The following is a 25,558-nucleotide window of genomic DNA, read 5'->3' as shown; positions in this document are numbered from 1 at the left end:
TTCTGAATAAATACTGAATTTTTTTTATTTATTATATATATTATTAACATAAAAAAGAAATGACATATTTAAACGTAAAAAAATAAAAATTAACTGGAGAACTAAGTTTTTACAGAGATTTAGTAAATAAAATCTATTAGTAAGAACCAGGATGAAAATATTTCAGGGTGACATTAAAATATTTTTACACTACATCACAAATCAGTCAAATGAATAACCTATATGAACACAGTAAATAATGAAAGAAATCTAAACGGCAATGGAATCCTAAGTTTCATAACCTTAATGTTTTGAGGTTATGTCACATATATGTACGACAGATGTCATGTTAATTAATTGTTAGTTGAACTACGCTAAGTTGCATTGTTGATGTTGTTGTTTGCTATTGGAATTTATAATTAATTTTTATTATCATATCATATAGAGAAGTAAAATGCCTTGTTGGTATTTTGAGAAAAAGGAATTAAGGAACACACCCTCTGCACAAGATGGAATTGATTTTGAGACTGAAAGCAGGTACAGAAGAGAAGGTGCAAGATTTATTAAAGCTGCTGGAACAAAGATGGACTTAGGATATAATACAATGGCTACTGGTGTTGTTTACTTTCACCGTTTCTATATGTATCATTCATTCCGAAATTTCCCGAGATATGTAAGTATGCATTTTTGTTTTCTTAGTATATTTCATGTGTACTTAACTCTTTCATTATTCTATGAAATTTACATTACATTAATGATCTGGACTGCTAATGCTGGTTTTAGAATAGCATTTAATTTTCGCAGTCGTAATAATTGATGTTTTAGATATTATACATGTTATAGTAATATTTATATAATTCATTACTTCTTTCTTTGTTTGTTAAGTATTTGAAACCACTGTAAGGTCTTACGTAAGAGAATGAATGAGGATGATATGTATGAATGTAAATGAAGTGTTGTAGTCTTGTACAGTCTCAGATCAACCATTCTTGAGATATTTGGTTAATTGGAACCCAACCACCAAAGAATAGTGGTATCCATGATTTAGTACTCCGGTGTTCTTTGATGGTATAATCACTGCACAGATTTAATTGTACTTTGAGGTTTTCTTAGAATCCTAGCTATCCAGATCCAAATTGGCCCTTATTTATGTGCAAAGTATGACAAATCTCTTCTACAATGGCCCTCAATGAAATGACCTTGCTACTGTAACAAGTCATTTAGATTGGGTCTATGGGAGCCATTATTATACCCTTATCATTTCCTGGACTGGCAGGAAAGCTATAGTTTCAAACACAAGCTGGTCCTTCTGGTTGTATTATTTCATATTTACTGTGATATATCTGATTTGTTCTACATTCATGCCACACATGCTGAATGGAACAATAGGCAGCAAATGTATGGTTAAAGGTCGATCCAGCCATTGATTGGTTCCAGTCAATGAACTATCATAATCCACTTGGTGAGTTGGCAGGATCTGGTTTACATACCATGGTAGTATTAGGCTGCACCTGAATATCATACTGAACCCCTGAATTAACTCTATCCTCAAAAATAATTATTACTGTCAGTAGAATATTTTTGAGTATAGCAAGATAATACACAAATTATTTGAAGAGAATACTGAAAGTGTGCTGGATTGTATTTTCCAATTAAATTTTTAGTACGTAAATAGCACTTATTATTCTGCATCACTTTGTGGAATATGAATTCCTGAATTACAATTGCACCCTAACAAGATGGCAATTAATGCCATCTACATCAGGAATGATGCTACTGTGGATGTTTGCAATCAGTGGCGAGTTTTTGATTATGACAGTTTGAGATTATCAGCCTACATGACCCAGTAGGCTTTTCTTTAAAAAAAGCTATGGCTTGTTTTGTTGATCAAATACTGTGTTGTTGTTTACTCTGAAGCCCTTTAGGAGCCATTTAAAAATTAATATAAAATTGATCTTGCTGTGTTTTTCTTAATTTTCAATAGATCATCCAGTACCTGCTTTATTAGTATAGAGCCAGTGGTAATTTTTTTATTATTCTGTATCTTTTTATCCTGAAATATTTTAATTAAAAACTTACCATGAACATTACATAAAGTAATATATTGGTACATTTAAATGACAAGTATATCATTAAATGACAAGTATTCTATATGTAATATCTGAGAAATTCAGTATGAACATCTGTGTACTGAAACAGCTGTCATTTTTTAAATAAATGTGAAAATCGAATAACATGTGTTATTGATTTAAAATTAATATATAGTATATAATTAATATAATTTAAAATTAATATCTACAAAAACAAACAAGTACCTATCTATCTACACTACTTCACCATACATTCAAGTACTTTATTTTGTGCCTCCAGTTTTTGGAGATCCTTATTGGAGAACTCTTCTGCCAGTATGCCCAATTAGTTATTAATTACATCCGTGAGCTTCTTATAACTTTCAAGGTACTGGGTAACCACATATACTTTAATCTTAATGAAGAGTCATTCATTATAATGTCTAGGTTGCTGGCGAACACTAAAAAAACCTCCTTTAATTGCTCAAGTAAAAGCCTTTGTTCTACCAGTAGACTGGGCTGCACATTTTCTTACTGAAGAATTACACTCTTATGAGTATCTTTATATACTTAGAATTATTTGATTTTGATTATATGGATCTGCATTGACAATTGAATATTGACCTCATGAATGTGTGTTCTTCCACTTGCAAAAAATGAATCGTGTGATGCTGATGACATTTATCAGGATCGATAGTGACAGTTATATTGCATCAGTAGGAGGACCAGTTATACCTAGTTCGATTTCATGAGTACTAAAGAAAATGAACAATAGATGTGTGTGGTAACAAGGTTGTTGAATGCTGGTGACTAATGTACATACCCAATATTTCTTCTGTAATCTGTTTTTTCATCATTTGGAATTGCCCTCATGTAATATGTACAGAGTTTTGGGCAAAAGGTATCCAAAAGTAATAGCTTATATTAAGAAATTCAGTTAATATATATATTTTTTTTTTTAATAAACAGCCATTCACCAAGTTTTAATGTGGATTAGGCAAGTTCAATGTTTGCACCTTTTGTAGCTCAGCAGATATTTAAACAATAATCTAACTCTTGGTAGGTGTTTAGGAGCAGCCGGCCTCCATGGCATGAGTGGTAGTGTCTTGGCCTTTCACCCGGAGGTCCTGGGTTCGAATCCTGGTCAGTCATGGCATTTTTCACACACACTACAAAAACATTCATCTCATCCTCTGCAGAAAGATTTACTTGACTGCGGACCCGGAGGTTAAAAAAAAAGAAGGTGTTTAGGAGAATGTGCAGCATTATTAGAACAAAAATTCTCTGTTTTAAATAATCCATATTTTGAACTTTACTTTGATGCACTAACTTTTAATATATCCCCAAGCAAAAAAGTTCAAAGGAGTGATATCTGGAGATCTAGGTGGCCATGGAGTTGGACCTCCTCATCCAACCCAACATCTGTAGAAAGTGTTGTTCAAGAACATGGCAACATTTCCATGAAAGTGTGCTGGAGCAGCAACTTGTTGGAAACTGAAGGATGCAGGAATCTGAGAAACAGCAAAGTTCGTAAGCATGTTAAAGTACGTGTGTCCTGTCACAGAGAGCTCCATGAAAAAGAACAGACCAATGATGCCATTTTTGTGCAGTCCTAACCAGATATTGGTTATCAGTGTGTCACTTTCATTTTCGATTACTGTATGGCAATTTTCAGTACCCCAAATTTGACAATTGTGTCTTAACTTTCCTTTCTTATTGCACATTTGAAAGGTTGCCTCATCACTAAATAACAACATATCAAGATAATTAGGATTGTTTTCAAGACAGTGCATACCTCTGTAGCACTGATATCGTGGGTGGTGATGATTTGGCTTAATGTTATGGAAAGAGTTGTAACTTGTATCCTCGCCAATAGACCAGGACTGGCTGTGAATGCACTGCATACACAATCCACAATTTCATCACCAAGTGGTACTTTTGGATGATTACAGTTTGTGAAACTAAGCTTCCAATTTCTCTTAAAATTGAAGATCAGTAATGGAGTCAATATTCCATTCAGTTTGTAGTTGCTGTTCAACATAAGTAACTGATTGAAACTCCACCAACCAAAGCACAAACTGGACCTTATGTTGTGGGGTTCACATCTCAACTGACCACAGTTGGATTGTGGGTCGGCTTGATTGCGCTTGCATATTCTGCTGACCTTGAGAGTATACAAAACAAACCTTGGAGATATTTCCTGTCGATTGATTTCTGTGTTTAAGAGATTAGGACAATTGGCTTTCTAAATATAGGCAATTACTTGGGATACCTTTAGCCCAGACACCTTTTATTGTTTAAAATACAATATTAATAATATGTTGATGAGTTGTGGCTAAATTTTGTTTTGATTTTTTTCTTTCAGGTAACTGCTTGTTGCTGTTTATTTTTGGCTGGAAAAGTTGAAGAAACGCCAAAGAAATGTAGAGATATAATTGACACGGTTAGAAGTCTACTTACTGATGAAAAATTTGCTACATTTGGTGATGATCCAAAGGTTGGGATTAAAAGAAATAATTTTGAGTCAAATAATTTTAGTTTGATACAGTATATTTATTACTTGTTCTAGTATTTTACTATTTACTCATGTGAAAAATCAGTTCCTTGAAGAATGGTGTGAATAACTTTTTAAATAAGTTATTTTATTTTAAAAAATGAAATATTATTGGAATTATATTTGTATTTCTCTGTGAATCTGTGAATTTAGATAATAGCCTCATGTTTTAATTTTTCTTAAGATAAATCATATTCAACTAATTTCTAAGTATCAGAGCAAAGATTTTGTTTTTCATTTGTACTATTTTGATTGCATTTTGCAAGGTATTGTTATTATGAAATTAAAAGGAAAGTATGCATAAATTGGCTGTAATAATAAATATGTTTACAGAATTATTCTTAATAAAACTGAAGAATAGATATAGCAAAATAGAAAAGATTTTATTTTCATAAAGTATAATTTTGTTAATTCTTTTAAGTAATCGCAGAAAAGTGTGTTAATGAAATTAGTAATCCTTAAACATTAATACTGGCAAAAAGCAGCCATTTTGTTTATTTTTCCGTAATTAATTAATGTTAATTATTGTGTAATTTTTTTTGTTTGTTACATGTGTGGAGTACAAACCATACTTGGCACATGTATCTTGTTATTCTCTGATGTGGTTTCTAGGTAGACTATTGTAATATGACAGAAAGATGTTATCTGTTACTTTTAAATTTTTATGAAATGACTTCGTGTTGATTAATTTTAAAATTAAGCATTTTGAATGTTAATGGTATTTTATTGGTATTGGCCTTAATCATTGGTAATGAACCAGTTGGTGACAACAGCATGCAGTGTACTTTAGCTTCAATGAGTGATAGGAATTGGATTATTAAATGTTTGATTTGTCCATTTATGTTTCCTATTTACTTTTCTCCCTTCAGTTTTGATGATGCTATTCCCTGATATATTTCAGGTGTTGTGATATTGTCAGGTTGTGAATGATAGTTTATTTGGGATCCAGCTAAAATATAATTTATCAGCATTGTATTAATTATTTTATTTATAATTTTTTTTTGTAGGAAGAAGTTATGATATTAGAAAGAATTCTTCTACAAACGATAAAATTTGATTTGCAAGTAGAACATCCATATAGTTTTTTACTAAAGTACGCCAAATGTTTAAAGGGTAATATATCATTTTCTTAAATACTTAAACTTTTAATAACTAATATTTTTAATTGTGGTTAATTAATTTGCCTAGAATAATTATGATGAATTATTATGACCAATAAAACCCTGTAAAAAGCATCAGTGGTGGAACAGTGAATGCGACGAAACAGTGAAGAGATATCAAGCATGGCTATCACACCAGTCCCAAAAATCAGAAACAAAATTCCTTCCACAATCTTGTAAAACATAGAAAAGAAACCACCTAAACCCTAAGGAAAACAAAAAGACACACTGAAATCAATAGAAGAATTCAACAAAATGCAGTTGAGATACAAAAGAAAATGCAACATGGAAATATAGCTTGCTAAATATTTCAACAAACTCCTTAATTGCAAAGGATCGACAGAATTCCTAAACATCAACACTAACACCCCAATAACAGCACCACCAGAAACACCAACCCTCCCATAATAAAAGAAGTCTACCAAGCACTGGATTAGATAAAGAATTACTAAGCATTGGGTGATCGGTCAGACCTTTGTAGAGATCTGTAAACATTTAGGAAAAAACCAGCAAAAATCACTCATCAACAACAACTTGTCAATAATTGGATCAAAGAAGAACTACCAGAATACTGCCCTCATCCTTCCACTACACAAAAAAGCAAACAAAACAGACCCTAGTAACTACAGGGAACTCTCATTCCTAGATACAACATAAAAAATTCTTTCATGAATCAACCTCAACAGGTTTACAACTTGAGAAAGAACTAAGAGAATACCAGGGAGGTTTCAGGTCCCGTAGGAGCTGTCCAGACCAGATCATGAGTCCCAAGCTAATAATGGATTACAACAGAAAAAGAAGCAGAGGCATGGTGATAATGTTTGTAAACCTTAAGAAAGCAAATAAATGATTGCATCCACAGAGAATTCATATTAAAAATTCTTCTAAGACACCTCAGACTATATCCCAAGTTAATAAACATGATAAAACTGGCCCTCAAAAACACTTAAGTCAAAAATGAAATTCTGAAACGAATTCTTGGAACAACTTGAGATTAAACCAGGACTGTGCCAAAGCGTTACTCATACCACAATTATTCAACTGCGCTCTGAAAATGTTAATGAGGGAGTGGCTCAAAAACTGCCCCCAAATATAAAAATAGGCCAAAAATTCAAAACAAACTGCCTTGGTTTCGCCAACAACTTGGCACTGCTAGCAAACGACATCAACGAAGCTAAAACTCATATTAAAATTTTAAAACATGGCAGATAAAATGGGCCTCAAAATATCATTCAAAAAGACAGAAATTATACGCAAAAAATCAACGCAGATAAAAGAATACACAGTAATAGACAAAATACTAACCCAATTTAAATACCTTGGAAAAATAATAACAAACAAACTAAACAAAAAAAAAATCAAAACAATAACAAACAAACTGGCTAAAGCACAAAAATTAACCTGGCACATCTACAGTAAAAAGTGCCCAGTCTATAAATGCAAAAATTATACACTATACAGTTACAAAAATGGAAGCCACATGTGCAGCAGAAACTCTCTTCCATCTAAACAAGCAATCAAAGACTGGTAGACTCCAGAAAATCGAAAGAAGAATTGGAAGAACCTGCATCAACAAAAAGTACCGGAAAGACAGGTAGTTGTGGATTGTGTCCAATAAAACCATGTACAAAGAGTTAGAAACCATCACTGATACTATGCATAAGAAGAGACTGTTCTTTAGAGAATAGTCCTTTCTTTGGACTAACCAAAGTCCAAGACCTTTCAAAGAGACTTGGATAATGGATTGACTAAAGTGATCCTGTGTGATTATAAAAGAGGAAATAAAATAATAGTGATTAGGGCTTAATATAAAAAACACATGTAGTACACATTAAATATTTAACCACAACCAAAATGCTATACATTTAACCCCACAACTATATTTAATCAACGATAATTGAAGCCAAACCATTTGCTAATGAAAATTCCTTTACAGCAACCAAAGTTGTATGATGAAGAATTGTCTATCAGTTTTGTGTTTGGCCTCCTTTATGTTCAAATTAATATTTCTTCATATACAAGTGGATAACATTTTTTATGAGCATTTTTATATTGATTTGTTAATGACATAAACGATACTATTTTGTATTTTTATTTACATTTTTTGAATAAACATCTTTGTAATAAAGTTATAGTATGATATTAAAATCTAGGTTGAAGTACAATTTTATTTGTATGGTTGTATTTTTTTTCATTGTTTGTTGTATGGAGCTTGTGCAGGTTAGTGTAGTTTCTCTATACTCTTCAATCATTTCATTTTTGTATATGACTTATCAGATGTTATTTCAACTGATTTGCTCTTCCTTTTTTTTCTTCAGTTGCTTATAAAGAGCTCCTCATAGTTACATCCAGTATGTAGGGTCTTTTAAGAAAATAGACTACCCACATTATTTGTTATTGCCATTTGTTTAATGGTATATTTTTATCTTGAATCGTATAGTAATTAAAATATTAGAATATAAAGATTTATTTTTGTATTTTATATTTTTTAGGAGACAAAGCTAAACTACATAAAATGCTTCAGATGGCTTGGACATTTGTTAATGACAGGTAACATTTAAGAAATGAGTTTTTGTGTTAATTTGAACATGAAAGAAGTTTTTTAGTTTACATAAAAGTATTTTATTTTTTGCAGTATAATGCCTTGGACATGTTGGAAGTGTATTATATATATTTGATAAATATATATATATATATATATATATATTTATCAAATTACTTTTATTAACCATGAAATTAGATCATGGTTTTAATCATGCTCATAAAAGCTACATTTTTCCAACATCAACATAATCAATTTCATTAAAATATAATTTAATATATAAACCCACTAAGTAAAGTCCAATGGTAAATTTGTCTTCATAAATCAGTTGATTTTGAAGTTGAGAGTTCTGAGGTTCAAATCCTAATAAAGGTAGTTGCTTTTATGTGGATTTGGATAGTAGATCTTGGATACTGATGTTATTTGGTGGTCAGGGTTCAACTAACCATACATTTCAGGAATTGTCAGCCAGAATCTGTTCAAAATTACATTTTTACCATTACATTTACTTAAAACCAGACTGCGTACAGATGCCTTGACATCTCTGCATAGCATTGTTGACATTACGTTACTGTGCTATGGTACTTTGTAAATGAATAGTAAACATATGAATTTACTTTTTTATTTATATTTACATATTAGAATATGTGTTATCCTGTAAAGTAAAACTAACAATATTGCTCTGTTATTTACTTAAAAATTACAGTTTACATTTAATTATTATTGCTCAAGAGTTTTATATCACATTGTGTAGTTCTTTTTTTTTGTTAGTTTTCAACTTGTAACAGACTAAATACATAGATTATAATCTTGAAATCTAATCATTACTGATGGCATACTGTCTTATATAATCACCTTCTTGCCTTAATTTACTTAGCAGTAAAATCACATGAACAAGTTACACTTTATACTTATACTCTTAATATACTCATCCAAGGAGTATAAACTTTTCTAAATTAAATACTATAAATTTGTAGTGTTTCAAGTCTGAAAAAACTTTAGTAATATTCCAAGTCTGAATTTATAGAGATGGTATTTGTTAAAATACACAGCAACAATAAATATCATGTCCTGCTTACAGAGTGTTTATTGTTAATAATAAGATTTATTCTGGTGAACTTGTATTTGTTTTTTATTTGGCTATTTCTTATTAATCTTCTTAGAATTAAATTCTGTACAAGTTTTGATAATAAATTTTATGCATTTATTAGTCATTTAATAAATTTCTGTTATTAGAAATGTAAAAAAAACATGGTTTAGATAATAATTTTTCTGTTTTACATTATATATTATTAAAACTACTGGAGATATGGTTCTGGAACCTATTTTATTTAAATTTTCAGGTCAAAAATTTTAAGAAACCCTTTAATTTGGGGGTAAACCATAAGTTTACTTCTTAATTTTGGTTCCTAGAATTTCAGTGTGGTTTTATTTCTGTCTCTGCCCAGGAATCAGGGTGAAATCTTTTGCTAGCCATTACTTGCTAACAGAGCATTTCTGGACCCATGTTTATACAAATTTTTTTCATTATTTTTCCTAGTAGAATGAGCTCAGAAAGTGCCAGTAACACTACTTGAATCATCCTATATTAATGTACATTTAAGTATTATTGAGGTATTATACCTGAATCCTCTTAATAGCTTACTTAGTCGAAGTCTCTTTTATCCAGTGCGTGTCAAGAAACAAAGAGCTCTCCACTTCTGTCTACACTTTTCTAGCTGTTTTATCTTATTAAAATTCCCACCTCTTTCTTGAATTTCTGATTTCCAGTCCAGTTCGCTCTTTATTTTTGCTTATAATAGTGGTAATTTAAGGTGTGCAGGCTATCGGCCTGTAGCACCTGATCATGATGGAGGGGTTGCCTCCTTTAGGTAAATCATAAAAATAAATAAAACGTTGCTTCAGCAGTCAGATCTGCTACTTCACCTGCTTCCTGAGATGAGAAATGACCTCCATCAGATTGCTGTGTTACAGTGAGAAAGGATTACCCAGCCCCCAACATATATCTGCTCGCTTATTCTTGTCTCCACCAGGGGTGGATACTCAAACCTTCTGTTGAGTTGCTCAGCTTAACAGGGGCACCATGAGTAGGTCATTTGTTGGTGTGAGGGGGGTTATGAGGTTGCTTTTGTCTGAATTTTTATACTGCCCATCATCACTCCTGTTCACCAGAGCAAAGCCCTCCCAAGGTAACCTCCTGACACCCACTTACCTGAATACTATGATTAATTAATTACAATCATATGTTGTTGACTTGCTGGACAATCAGAAGTTTTTGATTTGCTGATCTTTATGGAATGATCTGTTCCGTTGAATTGGAAGAATTAATAATATCTGTTGACTTTTCTAGAATTATCTGGCATTATTGAAGTTTACTGGATCAAAAATAATCACTAATATATCTAAATCATGTTATGTGTGAGAAGCTTCAGGATAATTTGTAGTAGTTAAATGAAAATTTTTATTTTGAAGAAAATAAACCTCTAGTTTAAGTTCCACTTAAACTACACACAACAAGAACCACTTAAATTCATACTGCAGTAACTCGTTGTAACAAAAAAACCTAATGCTGATTATCAAGAATTTATCATTCTGTTGCAAATTATCAGTACTTTTTAATTAATTTAATATATATCTTAATTTTGTGAAATTAGTTTATCTCGTAGCTTAACATCTAACATAGCAGCATATCTTTACATACGTTATCTTATAATATATAGATGGCATAGTAAATAAAAACTAACTATATTTTTGATTTTGTAATAAGAATTAGACTAGTCTGTACTGTACATGTGTAATATTTATTTTAAAAAATAAATAAAGGAATATTAATTTTAAAAAAAATTTTAGTTTATTTTATAATAAATATCCTATTTTTTACTGGCTATTTTAACGTCTTATACAACATTTTAATGTAATAAAACTATCTTTGATAAAAATTCTTCAGTTAGGAGTGTATCTAGATTATATACTAGTTGTATTATTTACCAAATTAAGTAATTATATTTATAATAAATTATTCAAAATAAAATATTCATAAAAAACTAATTTCTTTTTTACAGCCTTTGTACAACATTAAGTCTTCAGTGGGAGCCAGAAGTTATAGCAGTTGCTATGATGTATTTAGCTGGTAAACTTAGTAAATTTGAAGTTGTCGACTGGGTAGGTCGAACTTCAAAACATCTTCGATGGTGGGATATGTTTATTGAAGATGTAACCATGGATCTTTTAGAAGGTTAGTAGTAATTATAAATATATCAGTTGACTTAAATTTATTAAATTTTATGAATTGCATTAATAAATAATGTGAATTTCATTTAATTTATTTTTTATCAAAATATTTGGTAAGCAACATTTTTAATTCCAACAAAACAACAGTAACAGCTGAAATTTTCAGGTTATAAATATTTCAGAGATACTTCTCCAAATTATCTGCAGGATTGTAGAATTTATTTTGTTCAGTTTTATATGGGGTGACTTAAAAAAAGTCAGTTATTTTTACACGGATTTGAATACTAGATCATGGATACCAGTGTTCTTTGGTGGTTGGGTTTCAATTAACCACACATATCTCAGGAATGGTCGAACTGATACTGTACAAGGACTACACTTCATTTACACTCATACGCATCATCCTCATTCATCCTCTGAAGTGTTATCTGAAAGTTAATTACCAGAGGCTAAACAGGAAAAGAAAGAAGTTTAATATGGGATAGTAGATTCATACTAGGTACATAATTAATAATATATAACTTTCATCTATGAGGTAGCATAAATAATGTGTCTAGAAATGTGAATTAATATTTCACAGGCATGAAATAATTTTTCTCAGTCATTAATATATATTTAAATAGATCACTTAAGCTTGAAGCTTGTGTGTGGAAATTTAAAAATTTATATTAAGGGGCTTTGACTAGGATTCAAACTCAGCACCTCTTAGGAAAGACTGATGTATTGCCACTCTGCCTTAGATTTTGCTAGACCTCTGTTCCTCTGTTGTTTTTAAAACATGAAGTGAATAAAAAATATTCTGAAAAGTGTATTTTTGATTTGCTGAATTTGTAAATTACTCGAATTTAGTTGATGAACACATTGATATGCATTTTTTTTAGTAGTCAAATTTATATTTCTTTAGATTACATTATGAAAATATAATTATTACTTTCTCTTTCTTTTTTCCTTTTTACAGATATCTGTCATCAAGTTCTTGATGTTTATTCACAACCCCAGAAATCTAGTCCTCCTGATTCACCTCCATTAACACCTCGAGGTCCTCCCAACAAAAAAGATCAACTACCTCCAAATCAGACACCAGCACCAAATACAGGTAATTCTTTTCTGTTTTTACAATGTTTTACTGATTTATAAGAAATATAAATTTGAATTTTTTTTAATAAATTTTATTTTTATTGCTAATTAATCTATTTATAAGTAGTTTTCTAGCAGGGAAAGCAAGAAAAATTAACAAAACATTCTATTATGGTTGATTTTCACCATATTTTATCATATATAAACATATAACAGTCAAAGATTATATGTAATATTTCATTATATTTTATACAGACTTATTTTTCTGTCATTTGACACTTATTATAATCGAAAAGTTTTTGTCAAAAAACTTTGACAAAAATGGAATTAGGTAAAGCCCACTTCTCCTGTTATGTTTGATTACAGTTTTCAATAAATTCATTAGGATTTTTTTTAATCTTATAATTTTTTCTCTGAAGATTGATACTTTTGTCTATCATCAGTCATTTGGCTGATTTGATTCATTTCTTTAATCTTCCATATTTCCCAGTAATCTTTTTAATTCAACTTGTTAATTATATCTTAATTTTGATTTATGTATTTTTACTCGCGTACTCCCTTATTCTTTATCTCCCGCTACATTTTTTCCTTCTAAACTTTTTTTCACTACTAAATTACCTGAGATTATTGTTCAAGATTAATTGGCTGATTTATATTTTTTTAATGATTTTGAAGAAAATATGCTCATGGCTGATAGAGCATGAACACTGTAATAAACAGTGATGCATTGAAAAAATTACTGGCAGAATTGTTATTTGTACCAGAATAATTGTGAATCATTGTGGAGAATTTTACATATATTCATTTTTTTCCCATGGTTATTCTGCTCTTAAAAGATCCAGTTGATCTGATTGAAGTGTGTAAAGGGCACTAGGGAAGTTTTTCAATATGACTTTGTTTATAATTTTTCAAAATAATTTCCATCACACATTATACACTTAAAATCCTTAGAAACCAGTCTTCAAAGAAACCTTACCATTTTTTGTTTTAAATCTGGGTACACTGATAATCCACAGGCCTTAGGAGGTCATCATCGCTTATAGAATGCCTACCTTGCAGTCTGTTCTTCACGTGAGGGAACAAAATGAAGTTACATGGACTGAATTCAGAACTTTAGATACTCTAATAGTTTTATTCCAGTGCTGGGCAAATACTCAGAGCAAATTCTGGAGCATTATCTTGGTGAAGAAACTACATGTTCATCGTTGAGTTTAGGTACAGTTTCTCTTAAGAAGCTGATGAAGCTCTTAAAGCTTCATCTACTTTACCAGGCATTCCTTGGTATACCACTTCCCCATAACTGTCTTCTGAGTTTCCAGCGCAACTCGCTCTAAAACTCCTCTCACACTAAATATAGAGCCACCATTTTCTTCTTCACTGATCTGGATTTTTGAACAGCCGCAGCAGTCTCCTTATTTTCAAACACGCACTTTTTATTCTGAGTCTTGGTCAGGACATCATAATAGTACAGTCAAGTTTCATCACCTTTTACAATATTGTTCACATAGGGAGATTTTCCATTTTTCAACTTTTTCAGCATTTCTTGGCATTATGAAACACATGCTATTGGATTGTTGGTCAAATTATCTGGCACCCAAAGAGTACAAAGCGTTTTAACTTGAAGGTGATCTGTCTCAAGCATTTTTCATACTGTAGCAGTGTTTCTGTCAGTTACAGGTGAATATGGTTGACCTGACTGTGGAGTGTCCTCAAGGCCAAAATTTCCTCTTTCTATTTTTTTTTTGTCTTCAGTCAGTTGACTGGTTTGATGCAACTCTCCAAGATTCTCTATCTAGTGTTAGTCGTTTCATTTCAGTATACCACCCCCTACAACCCTAACAATTTGTTCTACATACTCCAAACGTTGCCTCTTTCTATATGATGAGAATAGTCCTCTTCAAACACAAGTCATTTCTTCTAAACACTGATCAACTCTTTATCCATGTGCAAAATTTCCCGGAATTCACCACAACGACCTCTTTTCACTAATATAATTAAAAAGCTAATGTCATTTAGACACTGACTAGAGCAGGTACAGACCAAGTTGGGATCTGTCTTATCACGAATTAGTTTATAATCACTTATGATGGTCCATACCATTGTATTGCAAAACATTTCTAGTGCCCTTTGTATTTTTAAGGCATAGAACTGCTTAAAACTGCCAAATGTCTTAATTTCTGCCAGGCAAACCTCTCTCATAACTGGACTAGTTATTTAAGGAAGCAAAGAATTTTAATTAAGTTTGGTAAATTGATTTGTATAATATTCTAGAACTTCCCAGATATCTAATATAGCTTTCTTGATTCAGAGCCATTAGGAAGTCAATGTATGTATATTTATTTATGCCTCAAATAATGACAAAAAAATAACCACCAAACAGAACATAACAAATATTATGTTCTGTTACATAACAGTAACAGAACATAAGAAACTAATACCAAAAGTCGATTTTCACGAGATCCTGCATCAGCAGCTTGTACAAACCTCTAAAATTATATCAAACAAAAACAAAAAATAATTAAAAATTTAGAAACCATAAACCCAATAACACAAAGAACAACATAACTCAATGCCAACTGTAATGATGTGGATGATAAAGGTTACTGCAACTGAGGCATGAATTTGACCAAACTAATCTGAAGAGTATTATTTAATTAATTCTTTTAACATTCAGTATGTAAATGTTTATATAAGCCGTGCTTGAAGGTTTAATAGTTACAGAATTTCAGAAATTAAGATTTTAAAATACTAAAATATATTCCCAAAAGAAATGCATTATTTTTTATTATTACTAGTATGTACCATAAATCTCAGTGTACAAATCATATCTCATGTAGGAAGATTGAAGAATGATCTTCTATATGTAAAATTTTAATTATTGTAATGATTGGGCTAACAAATACACATTTTACATACATCAGGATTATGACAATATTCCAGTAGCAACAAATAAAGCCAATCCACTACTACGCATATAAGCACTATATGAGGGTGGATCAATATGTATCTGTGTTAGGAATGAAGATACAAGTTTTTCAGAAAAGTTTTTTTTTTATTTTTTAACATATTCTGCTTTTAGGAGGATACACTTTTCCCAACATCCCTGCCATTTTTTTAAACTCTCTAAACTCTTCAAAATAGGCTTCTGTCTCAACGATGACCTTTTCGTTTGAGTCAATTCTTTGCACAATTCATGCAATTTGGTCGCTACTATTCCGGATGAGTGAGCTGGTATGTTGTAATGAAACAGCACTTTTTTCTTTGCCAAGTGGGGCCATGTCTGTTTCAATTTCTTGTTGAATCAGGCCAATAAATTCATTGTAATACTGTCCCGTGATTGTACTTCCTTTTTCCAGAAAGTCTGTGAGGATTATTCCCTTCATATCCCAAAAAAATTGTAGCCATGACCTTTCCGACCACCGGGTTGGTCTAGTGGTGAACACGTCTTCCCAAATCAGCTGATTTGGAAGCCGAGAGTTCCAGCGTTCAAGTCCTAGTAAAGCCATTTATTTTTACACGGATTTGAATACTAGATCGTGGATACCGGTGTTCTTTGGTGGTTGGGTTTCAATTAACCACACATCTCAGGAATGGTCGAACTGAGAATGTACAAGACTACACTTCATTTACACTCATACATATCATCCTCATTCATCCTCTGAAGAATTATCTAAACGGTAGTTACCGGAGGCTAAACAGGAAAAAGAAAAAGCCATGACCTTTCCAGCCGACAGGACATCTTTGCCTTCTTTGGAATAGATTCGCCTGGAAAAACCATTGTTTTGATTTTCATTTGGTCTCTGGTGTATAATAATGGATCCAGATTTCATCAGAAGTGATGACTCGATGTAAAACTCCTGCAAATTTTGCTTAAAGAGATCCCTGTAGACAGAATTCAACTGTGCTTTTATTTCTTTGTACGTTTTCCTTCCAAAAATAAAAAGTGATTACGAATCAATATTGTTCTTTTTCCATTGTATAAAAAAACACCAAACACCGCTTTGAAGTTGACAGCTATATCCACGTGTCTGAAGTGAGTAATCACAGCACCCATCAGGTCAACAGCTTTTTCATTTTTAACTTATTATGTAAAATGTTAATTGTCATTCTGTATGACACACCTACGGCCTCTACTATTTCATGCACTTTCGTTTGACGATCAACAGGAATCACGTCATGAATCTTTTCAATTTCTGCAGTAACCATATCTGCTGGGCAACCTGGGCGCTCCTCATTAAAAACAGATGTGCAGCCATGTTTAAGTTCATTAAACCAATATCTTACAGTTGTCATAGATGGTGAAGAGTCCTGTAGACAGAATCCAACTTCGCTTTTTATTTCTTCGTACATTTCTCCATCCAAAAATAAAAAGTGAATTACGAATCGATATTGTTCTTTCTCCATTGTATCGAAAAACACCAAATATGTTTAATACAAATGGCTGTCAAATAAAAACTAACCTATGAATCAGTCTGAAATTTTGTATGACGTCATTTGATAAATGGTAGTGTACTGTACTAATGCCAACTTTCCTCAGCAACACCTCTTGTCTTCAAACATGGGTATTTATTGATCCACCCTCGTACATTCCTAATATTGTTAGCATCTGATTTTGTAAACAAATATTGTTAATATTTAATTTTATTTATTGTTTAACATCATGTTATATTTTTATAGATGTGGCTCTAAAATTATTAATGATGATGAAGTATGATTCTTCATTTGAACTAAGAATTCAGTATTTTAAAAATAAAAAAAGTACAAAGTATACTACTAGAGGAAAATAATTTGCAATTTGAAAACATTATTAAAAATTAAAATTTTAAGTAATATTCCTCATCAAATTATCATTATTTAGAGCAAATTGCCTTGAAGTAGAATAGAATATCTTACAGCAAAATGGATGCATGAAAACTGATATTGTCTACGTTGTTACACATTTTGCTATTCAACCCATTAAAATGTTTAAGAAATAATAATCAGTGATAAAAATAATTAATGAAACTATTAATTAATGGACAAATTAATTTGTAGTTATAAATGGTGATGCTTATTAAAATTGAATAGAAATACAATAGTAAGTTATTTGTCTTAATTTTATATTATTCATATTTTATTCCTTTTGTTTTTAATGTATTAATTTGTAATTTCTATTTTTTTTAGACTAATGTAGAAAATCTATAAATTTTAATTTATTTTCTGGTGTGTATTTCAGCAGTAATATTTTTCATTATACTTTAGTTCCTAAAATTTTAACTTATGTGACAAATATACAGTGTATTCAAAACACAACATGGCCAATATACTCTTTTAAATTAACGTTAGTGTTATAGCTGGTGGTATTATATTTTTTCACATCATCTAGATCAAATGTTTCTTACAATATAATAAACTAAATTAAGGGCAGATCAACTGAAGTTTTGATCTATCCTATATTGGTGTAGGATTATGGTTAAGTAAAGGTGGCAGCAAAGAGATGAGCATCAGAATTTCTCCATTTTTATAACTTGTTTGTACATTTACTTTTTGAATAAGAAGGTGAATCAAAGAGTAGGAAGTTTATAAAAGTAGGATTCAATAATGCGTGTTTCAAATAGCAATGACCATTAGAGTGTACACTTTTTAAATAGTTTCCCTTGTCCTTTTTGCTATAGTTACTGACTTATTGTTGCTTACAGAAATTATAAAATAATTATTTTCTTAAGTTTTATTAGTAAAAATTTGTCAACATTTTTTTTTTTTTTGTTACAGCTGTTCCTCCTCCAACAAAAATACCGAAGACTGATATTAAAATGTTGCCGGCAAATGGTGAAAAAATTGCAGTTAATGAAAACCCAAATAATGTTCCTGATCCTAACATCGGATCAAGTGTAATACCTACTACTTATCAGTATAATACACCAGCTTATAGTGCAGGTCAGCCTGGATATCAACCGCCTTTCTCAGCAAATGTACCACCTGCTAATTATGCTGCACCTCCGCCTAATTACCCACCAAATTATCATGCTCCACCACCACCACCGCCTACTAATAATCATGGTCAGTATTACCCACCACCAGGAATGGCAGCTAATGTTGGACGACCTCCTTATTATCCACCTGCTGGTCCTCCACCATAAATATTACATATTATTAAATGTTGTTAGATTATATATTTATAATATTAAAGACTTTTCTAATTAATTTATGTGGAATTCCTTATATTAGTGACACAATTCACTTTAAATGTTATTTCAGAAACATTTAACAAAAAAATTATATATTTTTTGTAATTGTAAATAATTTTTATACATATTTATAAACAGAAATGTGATAATGTAGTTGTAAGTTTTTTTTATTTTATTTTAGTTTAGAATATAAGGGAATCAGTTCGGTTATTCAGGGTGTATGTGTTTGCATATGAGTATGCACACGCACATATATGTGTAATAACTTACGTCAAATAAAATATACATTAGAATCATTTTAGTAATAATCATGGTATTTTTAAAATTGTTTTTATATATTTTCAAAGGATCAGATAAAATAAATAATATGAAATAAGATAATTGGATAGCTAAGATTATGTTATACAGTATTCATGTAGTTTACTTACTGCAGGACCCTGATCTAAATCTAATTAATACATATAATTACTTTCTGTGTTTGAGTTAGTGGTGTCCTTTGTTTGTTGCGGTTTAATGAAGGGTGATCTGAAATAATAACTTGAGAGAAAAAAGTTACCACCGCTGAACTACTTGTAATGATAGTATTTTTACTGCATCAAAACGTGATTGCATCAGTGTTAAAAATTATCCATGTGTTTTTTACAATGGCCTATTTCATTTATGTTGTTAAATATTGCTTTTATGTAATTTGTACTTCATAACTCAATAGAGTAAAATTTTGATTAAATAGATGTTTTATTAGTTTTATGTTGTAACAAAACCATTGATTTGCATATGTACTTGAACGTAAACTTATACTACTTTCTAATTTTTTGTGACATACAACTGAAAATATATAATCCCCTGCTGTGTTGGAACAGTATATATAACAGATTTTTTCTAACTGTTTTTTTTCTCCTTAATTGATTCATTACTTTGTTGCTTTATGTGTTGTCTTTTTCAGTCTTTCTTATAGTTGTACAAGCTCAGGTTTGCTTTCTCTAAGAGTAATGATATTCACTATACAGCTTGTTGTTTTGGTGAACAGAATGAAGACTTTATTAGGGCAAAAGTATATGATGAACTATTAAAAAAAAACATATTTTTAAAGAAAATCCACTAAATGAATTTTAAGATGAAAGTAGAAATATTATTAAGTAATATAGTTTTCCTACTCTGTCACAGCTTAATTATTCCTGATGCAGTGCTCTTCATTAAACTCTATAAATAATATACACTGTAATATAGATATTCAAATCCATTTAGAAATAAATTCATCCTTCACTGGATTTCAAGTTCTACAATGTTGGAGAACATCTGATTTTTAACCTAATCTTATTTTATAAATGTTTAAATTTTATGCATTTTTTCACTGTTATTTTTTTTGTCATATGTGATTTTGTAGTAATACACTATTACTTTATCAGATGAATGATTTCAATTAATACATTTTGTTAACGGTATTGTAAATCTCGAAATTTGTTTTACTATAATAGAAAGAACCTACTACTCTTTCAGTTATCTTTGATTAAATATAATTATAATTTATTATTTTGTATCTGGTTACTTTTAACCCAGTCATTAGTTATAAAAAGCACACAATAAATCTAAAGAAAATAATATCAATGCCAGTGACATGTTTAACATGTTCAGAACTGAACTTCCAATTTGGTTGAATATTACACAGCTAGAAACGTGTTCTGAAGGATGATATAAATTTTTATTTTGTCTATTTAATATCCTTTGTTCCATAATCTGTTTAACATTACTATACAGTGTAGTGGATGAAGAAGGAAGTAGATGAGTTAGTTATTTAAATGAACAGTCGTTTTGATTACTTAGTTAACATTTATTTTTAAACTTGATAAAAAAAAATGTAAGTGAAGTTTTCTGATTAAATAAGATAACTAATTGTCCTGTATGTTTAATAGCATTGTATATTTGTGTATTTAATTTAGCATTTTTTAATAGCAAAAGTTGAAGATTATATTAACAAGTGTATTTTTTTTAGATTTAAATAAATGATTTTGTAAGAAAACTATATTAAAATTTTAAAATAATTGAGCTATTGGGTCTTTTTATCAATAATTTAGACAATTGTCGAAAAAAGTTTTTTCTTTTCACTTAGTTTTAAAATGAAATGAGATATTATGAAAATGAAATGACTGTCACTAGATATGGAATCTTGGAGAACTGCATCAAACTAGTCAAATAATTGAAGACAAAAGAAAAATAATAAAATATATATGTGTGAAATCTGTGAAATATATATAAAAAGTATAATTTTGCTAAATTTGCCTCAAGTATGTTGTTAATTCAGAAACTTATAAATCATATAGCAGTAGGCAGTAGTTTCATACGTTGAAAACAATATATGAGCAGTACTGCACATTAAACCTTATTTTGCCAGAAAATACTAAATAAATGGATTCAGTATAAAATCTCTCCATAATACTTTTGAGTGTAATTTATATATATTTATACTTATGTAACCTTTATTACATATTAAAACTTGAACTCATTGATCATGACTTGTGTAGTTGTAATTTCAAATACATTTTTATTTGGACATTTTTTTTTAGTTGTAAAGTTATAATAGCTCAAAATCAGCTGTTTTTCATTTTGAGTTTCCAACCAAAATATACCATAAATTTAGAACATAGTAGTAAAACATATTTAAGGATTTATTAGAAATATATACGAGTATATCCATAACTTAATAAAGCTGTATTATACATTCTTTTTTTGTTTGTAATAATACATCAATGTAATGATAATCATGGGCCTTAGATAAATGTTAACCAATTGTGTATGTAAATATTAATTAATAAATAAGAAGTACTCACATTTATTATAGTTTTCATGAGTGAATATTTTATTGCTTATGGAATAAAAAGAATTCTAATTTTAGAATTTGAATAGCATTCTTACATAATTTTGTGTTATTGTATTAAAATAATGTAGCCAAGAAAACTATTTTTATAAACATTGTCTGTGATAGTTATATCAAATTTGTAAACCAAAATGTATGTTAGTAATATGATTTTTGTAATATTAATAACTGCTTTGTAATAATTTCTTTTTTAATATACTTTAGTTTGATACTTTGTTATTTATTTTTTCTTGTAATTGTTTTAATGATTGTTATTATATAAAGGTAAAAATATTGCATTTTGTTTAAGGTAAAATTACCTTTTGGCCTTATGGAATTATTTGTGGGACCGATAAAAAGGGATTACTTATCATAATTATTTTAAACCGGCATTCTGCTGTATATAATTAAACATTGATAATATGTTTTTGTTTGGTATTTTTATACGTTGTTTGTATATTGTACATATAATTACAATATAAATGTTGGTATTATGTTTTTGTTGGGGGTTCTAAGTTGTGTTCTTTCAAGTTTAATAATAATAAAATTTAAATATTGAATAATGTATTATAAAATCTAAAGAAATATTGTATTTTAAAATCTTAAACTTCTATCAGCAATCATCATCTAAATTCTTTAGTTCTTGTCAGGTACTTGAAGTGAAATAACATAAAGATTGATCAATAAATATTTGCCACCATCTCTTTATTTGTGTTTGTGTTGGCAAAATAGTAAACATCTTAAATCTCCCTAGGAGTCATCAGTCTGATTCGATGTCAACCAATATTTTGGTTTGACACTATTTTTTTGTTCTGCTGTAATTTTTTAACCTCAGCATAATTAATTTCCTATGTCCTCAACAATTCATTTTTCAAATGAGTCTTACATGGTTATATACCAATCTTACATAGATTTATATTTTGACCTACCAAACTAGTTAATCTTAAAATAAAATTCTCTTCTCAACTATTGAACTTAAGACTGACTTCTTTATTTCATAACTCATCTAATATTCAACATGCTGACTTTCTTATTGTCCATGTTTCCTCATTATAAAGTGCTGTGTTCCTTATAAATATTTTTAAGATAATTTTCCCAATCCTTCAAGCTATATTAGATAATAGAAGGCTTCTTTTCTGCATAAAAGCTCTCCTTGCTTGTACAATTTTTGTTTTGGTCACTTCCATATTTCATGCTTGATTGTCCAAGATATACTTCTACATAGTGAAAAAGTATTGTTAGTTACTTTTGCTTATAAGGTTTGAGTTTTTTTTTTACACTTTTTAAAAAGGATTTTGAGTAATTTGTAGAATCTGTTAGAAATTGTGAGTGTATTAGTAAATAATAAAAATAAAAATTTACAAATTTGAGAAATCTTCTGGAAAGTTATAAGTTGCTAAATGTAAAATTATATTATGATTATTATTTAATTATTATTGTTATTTGATTTTACAATATGTCATTTGCCGTAATTTATATTAAATTAATATTTTGTTGTGTGTATAAAAAAATTATTAGATATCATTTTTGTTAATAATTCACATTTATATTTTTTCTGTACAGTGTTTTAAGTTATGTATTATGTAATAAAAGTATTTATGGGTATCACATGTGGATTCATATTTTTTTCTTTTGTTTATCTTTATTCATTGAAATATTTAATTGCCATTTGTGTTTGTAAAATATTTATAATGAAAGGATATTTCATCCATAAGGGAACATATGATGCTTTTGAAAAGACCTATGTGTAATTACATGATGACTTAAAGAAGTGTAAAAGCACTCTGCTGGGAGTCTCATAAGTTGGCGAGCTGAAATAATCTATTTTATATGTGTAAAAAACAGTGATGCATGTGTTTTGTACTATTTGTTTGGGCTCTATAGTGGGTCTTATTTCATTTGTGCTTGCAAGTGCATCCCATGTTGTAAGAGATAATTTCTGTTGCTATTGTGACCATTGTTATTTGCTATTGGATTGGCAAATCTCAGAAAATAAAAAACCGAGTAAAACGAAAATACATTTAAGAATAAAGAACAAAGTAAATCATAACAAAACCTTAGGAATAAGTACTACTATTTACCAAATTGTTAAATTATAATGCTGTAGTTGAAAGTTGTACTAAGCATAAGTCCAGATGTGTGCTAGTTACTGATGATTTTGGCAATAAATGTAAAAAATATGAGTTTAATAAAGTTAATGTTACAGGATATGGCTAGACACTGCCATAATTGTAAGATTAGTTAATGGTTACATCAAGAAAAAGAGGGAGATTAGGAATGGAATGGAAAGTTGGCGGGAGTTTATAGATTCTCCCTTCGGATCGCAGAACCTGGACAGAGTCCCTTACTGCTGGATGATTAAAATCGGGCGTGTTTTTAAAAGGTTTATTTTAAGTGACGGGTCTAATTTTTCAAGTTTTGTCTTATTTAATATTTAGTATTTTTTAAGGACGGATTTAATTGCATTCCAATCTGTTGTTAAACCAGCGTTATCGAACCCATTTTATGGGCTGACCACGGAAGGCTAGGCTTATGCAACCTGTCCTCCCGATGTAATTCCCCTTCAGACCATCCACTGAAGTCCTTTCAGTGCTAATGCTTCATAGGCTAGCAGGAATACGCCACAATGGGGCACTAACTATATGGAGGGAGCAATGCGCCCCCTTCTTCGGAGGAGTCGCAATTGCTAGTTTAAGTTAATTTATATGCAAGTTTTAAGGGAGAGGTTAGGTAGAAGTTCTTCGTCCACTTCTGTTATGGCTGCCTTTCAGCAGGACGCATCTCTGCTGGGCTCTTTTCCGGACTCCAGTCCGTGATGTTGGGACGAGTAGAGGGTCTTCCTTCTTCTTCTGAAGGACAGTATACATAATTTTTGGACTTGTACTGCAACTGGCCAACTATACTTTCATTTCATATGCTCCAAATCACCATCAAGTTGATAAATTTTTTTCATTAAAGTTCATTCAAACTTTGTTCTAATACACATGTAAAGTTTTTAAATTTTGCCAGCTTTTAAATTATAGAGAACATTTTTTTCAACATAATGTTATGCATAGTATAATGTAATGTTAAGGTAGACAGAAAAAAACTAATGGATAATGGCCTTAGCACTTGATGCCAACTGTAACAAAAAGAATGGAATTCAACGATGGCGAAATTGAAAAACATCCTTGTCTACGTGACATCAATGGAATGATTAAATTTTACTAATTGCTAACAATCATTTTACTTTTGGCCCAGGCTTTATGTTGTACTGCATTCGCCCAATCACTCATGTACAACATTAGTGATGGCAATATTCATGGAAATAAGTAGGACACTAATTTCAGTATATATGGCGTACCTGATATATAAATTGTGAACACTGTTGTAGTTGCAACTTGCATCTCAAAAGGTAAACATATGTCTACATTTAGAGTTATATTACATGACAGAAAAGAAGAGTAGAAACATAATTATCTTTTATTTTAAAATACTGTAAAGGTAACGAAATCCATTGTTCAGATCGGCACAACCGCCCCACGATTGAGTGATTATTTTGTGACCGTTACTGGCAGAGACATCTTACGTTTCTGTGTCGTGCGATAATCAACCGACTACTTATTTACAACCATAGTATTATAAAGATTTAAAACGATAATCTATACATATATATAAAAATGAATGTTTGTGTGTATGTCTCTTATGCCTTCCTAAACCGTTCATCCGATAGCGATGAAACTTTGAAGAACGGTTTGACGCAAGACAGGGAAGGTTTTTGAATTAGTTTGGACCCGCTAGGTGGCGCTGGCGTCGAGATATTTCATAAAATTGTATTTATGGTCCGATTTGCCTCATTCAGAATACATGTTACATGGAAATAATTATCTCTGCAAAAAATGAATCCGCAAGGGTTGAGATACTTAGAAAAATTATATTTATGGACCGA

General features: G+C 30.3%; 1 protein-coding gene across 1 annotated transcript; it reads left to right on the top strand.

Annotated features, from left to right (window-relative positions):
- The first annotated feature begins 285 nt into the window (after window positions 1-285).
- On the top strand, window positions 286-23,238 carry LOC142327597 (cyclin-K-like). The gene is made up of 7 exons (XM_075370783.1): window positions 286-652; window positions 4,414-4,545; window positions 5,610-5,715; window positions 8,255-8,312; window positions 11,367-11,539; window positions 12,494-12,631; window positions 18,364-23,238. Exons 1-7 carry the CDS (start codon window positions 434-436, stop codon window positions 18,729-18,731), a joined length of 1,194 nt encoding a protein of 397 aa, XP_075226898.1. The 5' UTR covers window positions 286-433; the 3' UTR covers window positions 18,732-23,238.
- The last annotated feature ends 2,320 nt before the right edge of the window (window positions 23,239-25,558 follow it).

This window comes from Lycorma delicatula, chromosome 7 (genome assembly GCF_047948215.1).
Source record: "Lycorma delicatula isolate Av1 chromosome 7, ASM4794821v1, whole genome shotgun sequence".
Classification (NCBI taxonomy): Eukaryota; Metazoa; Arthropoda; class Insecta; order Hemiptera; family Fulgoridae; genus Lycorma; species Lycorma delicatula.
This window is presented reverse-complemented; position numbering and strand designations above follow the sequence as displayed.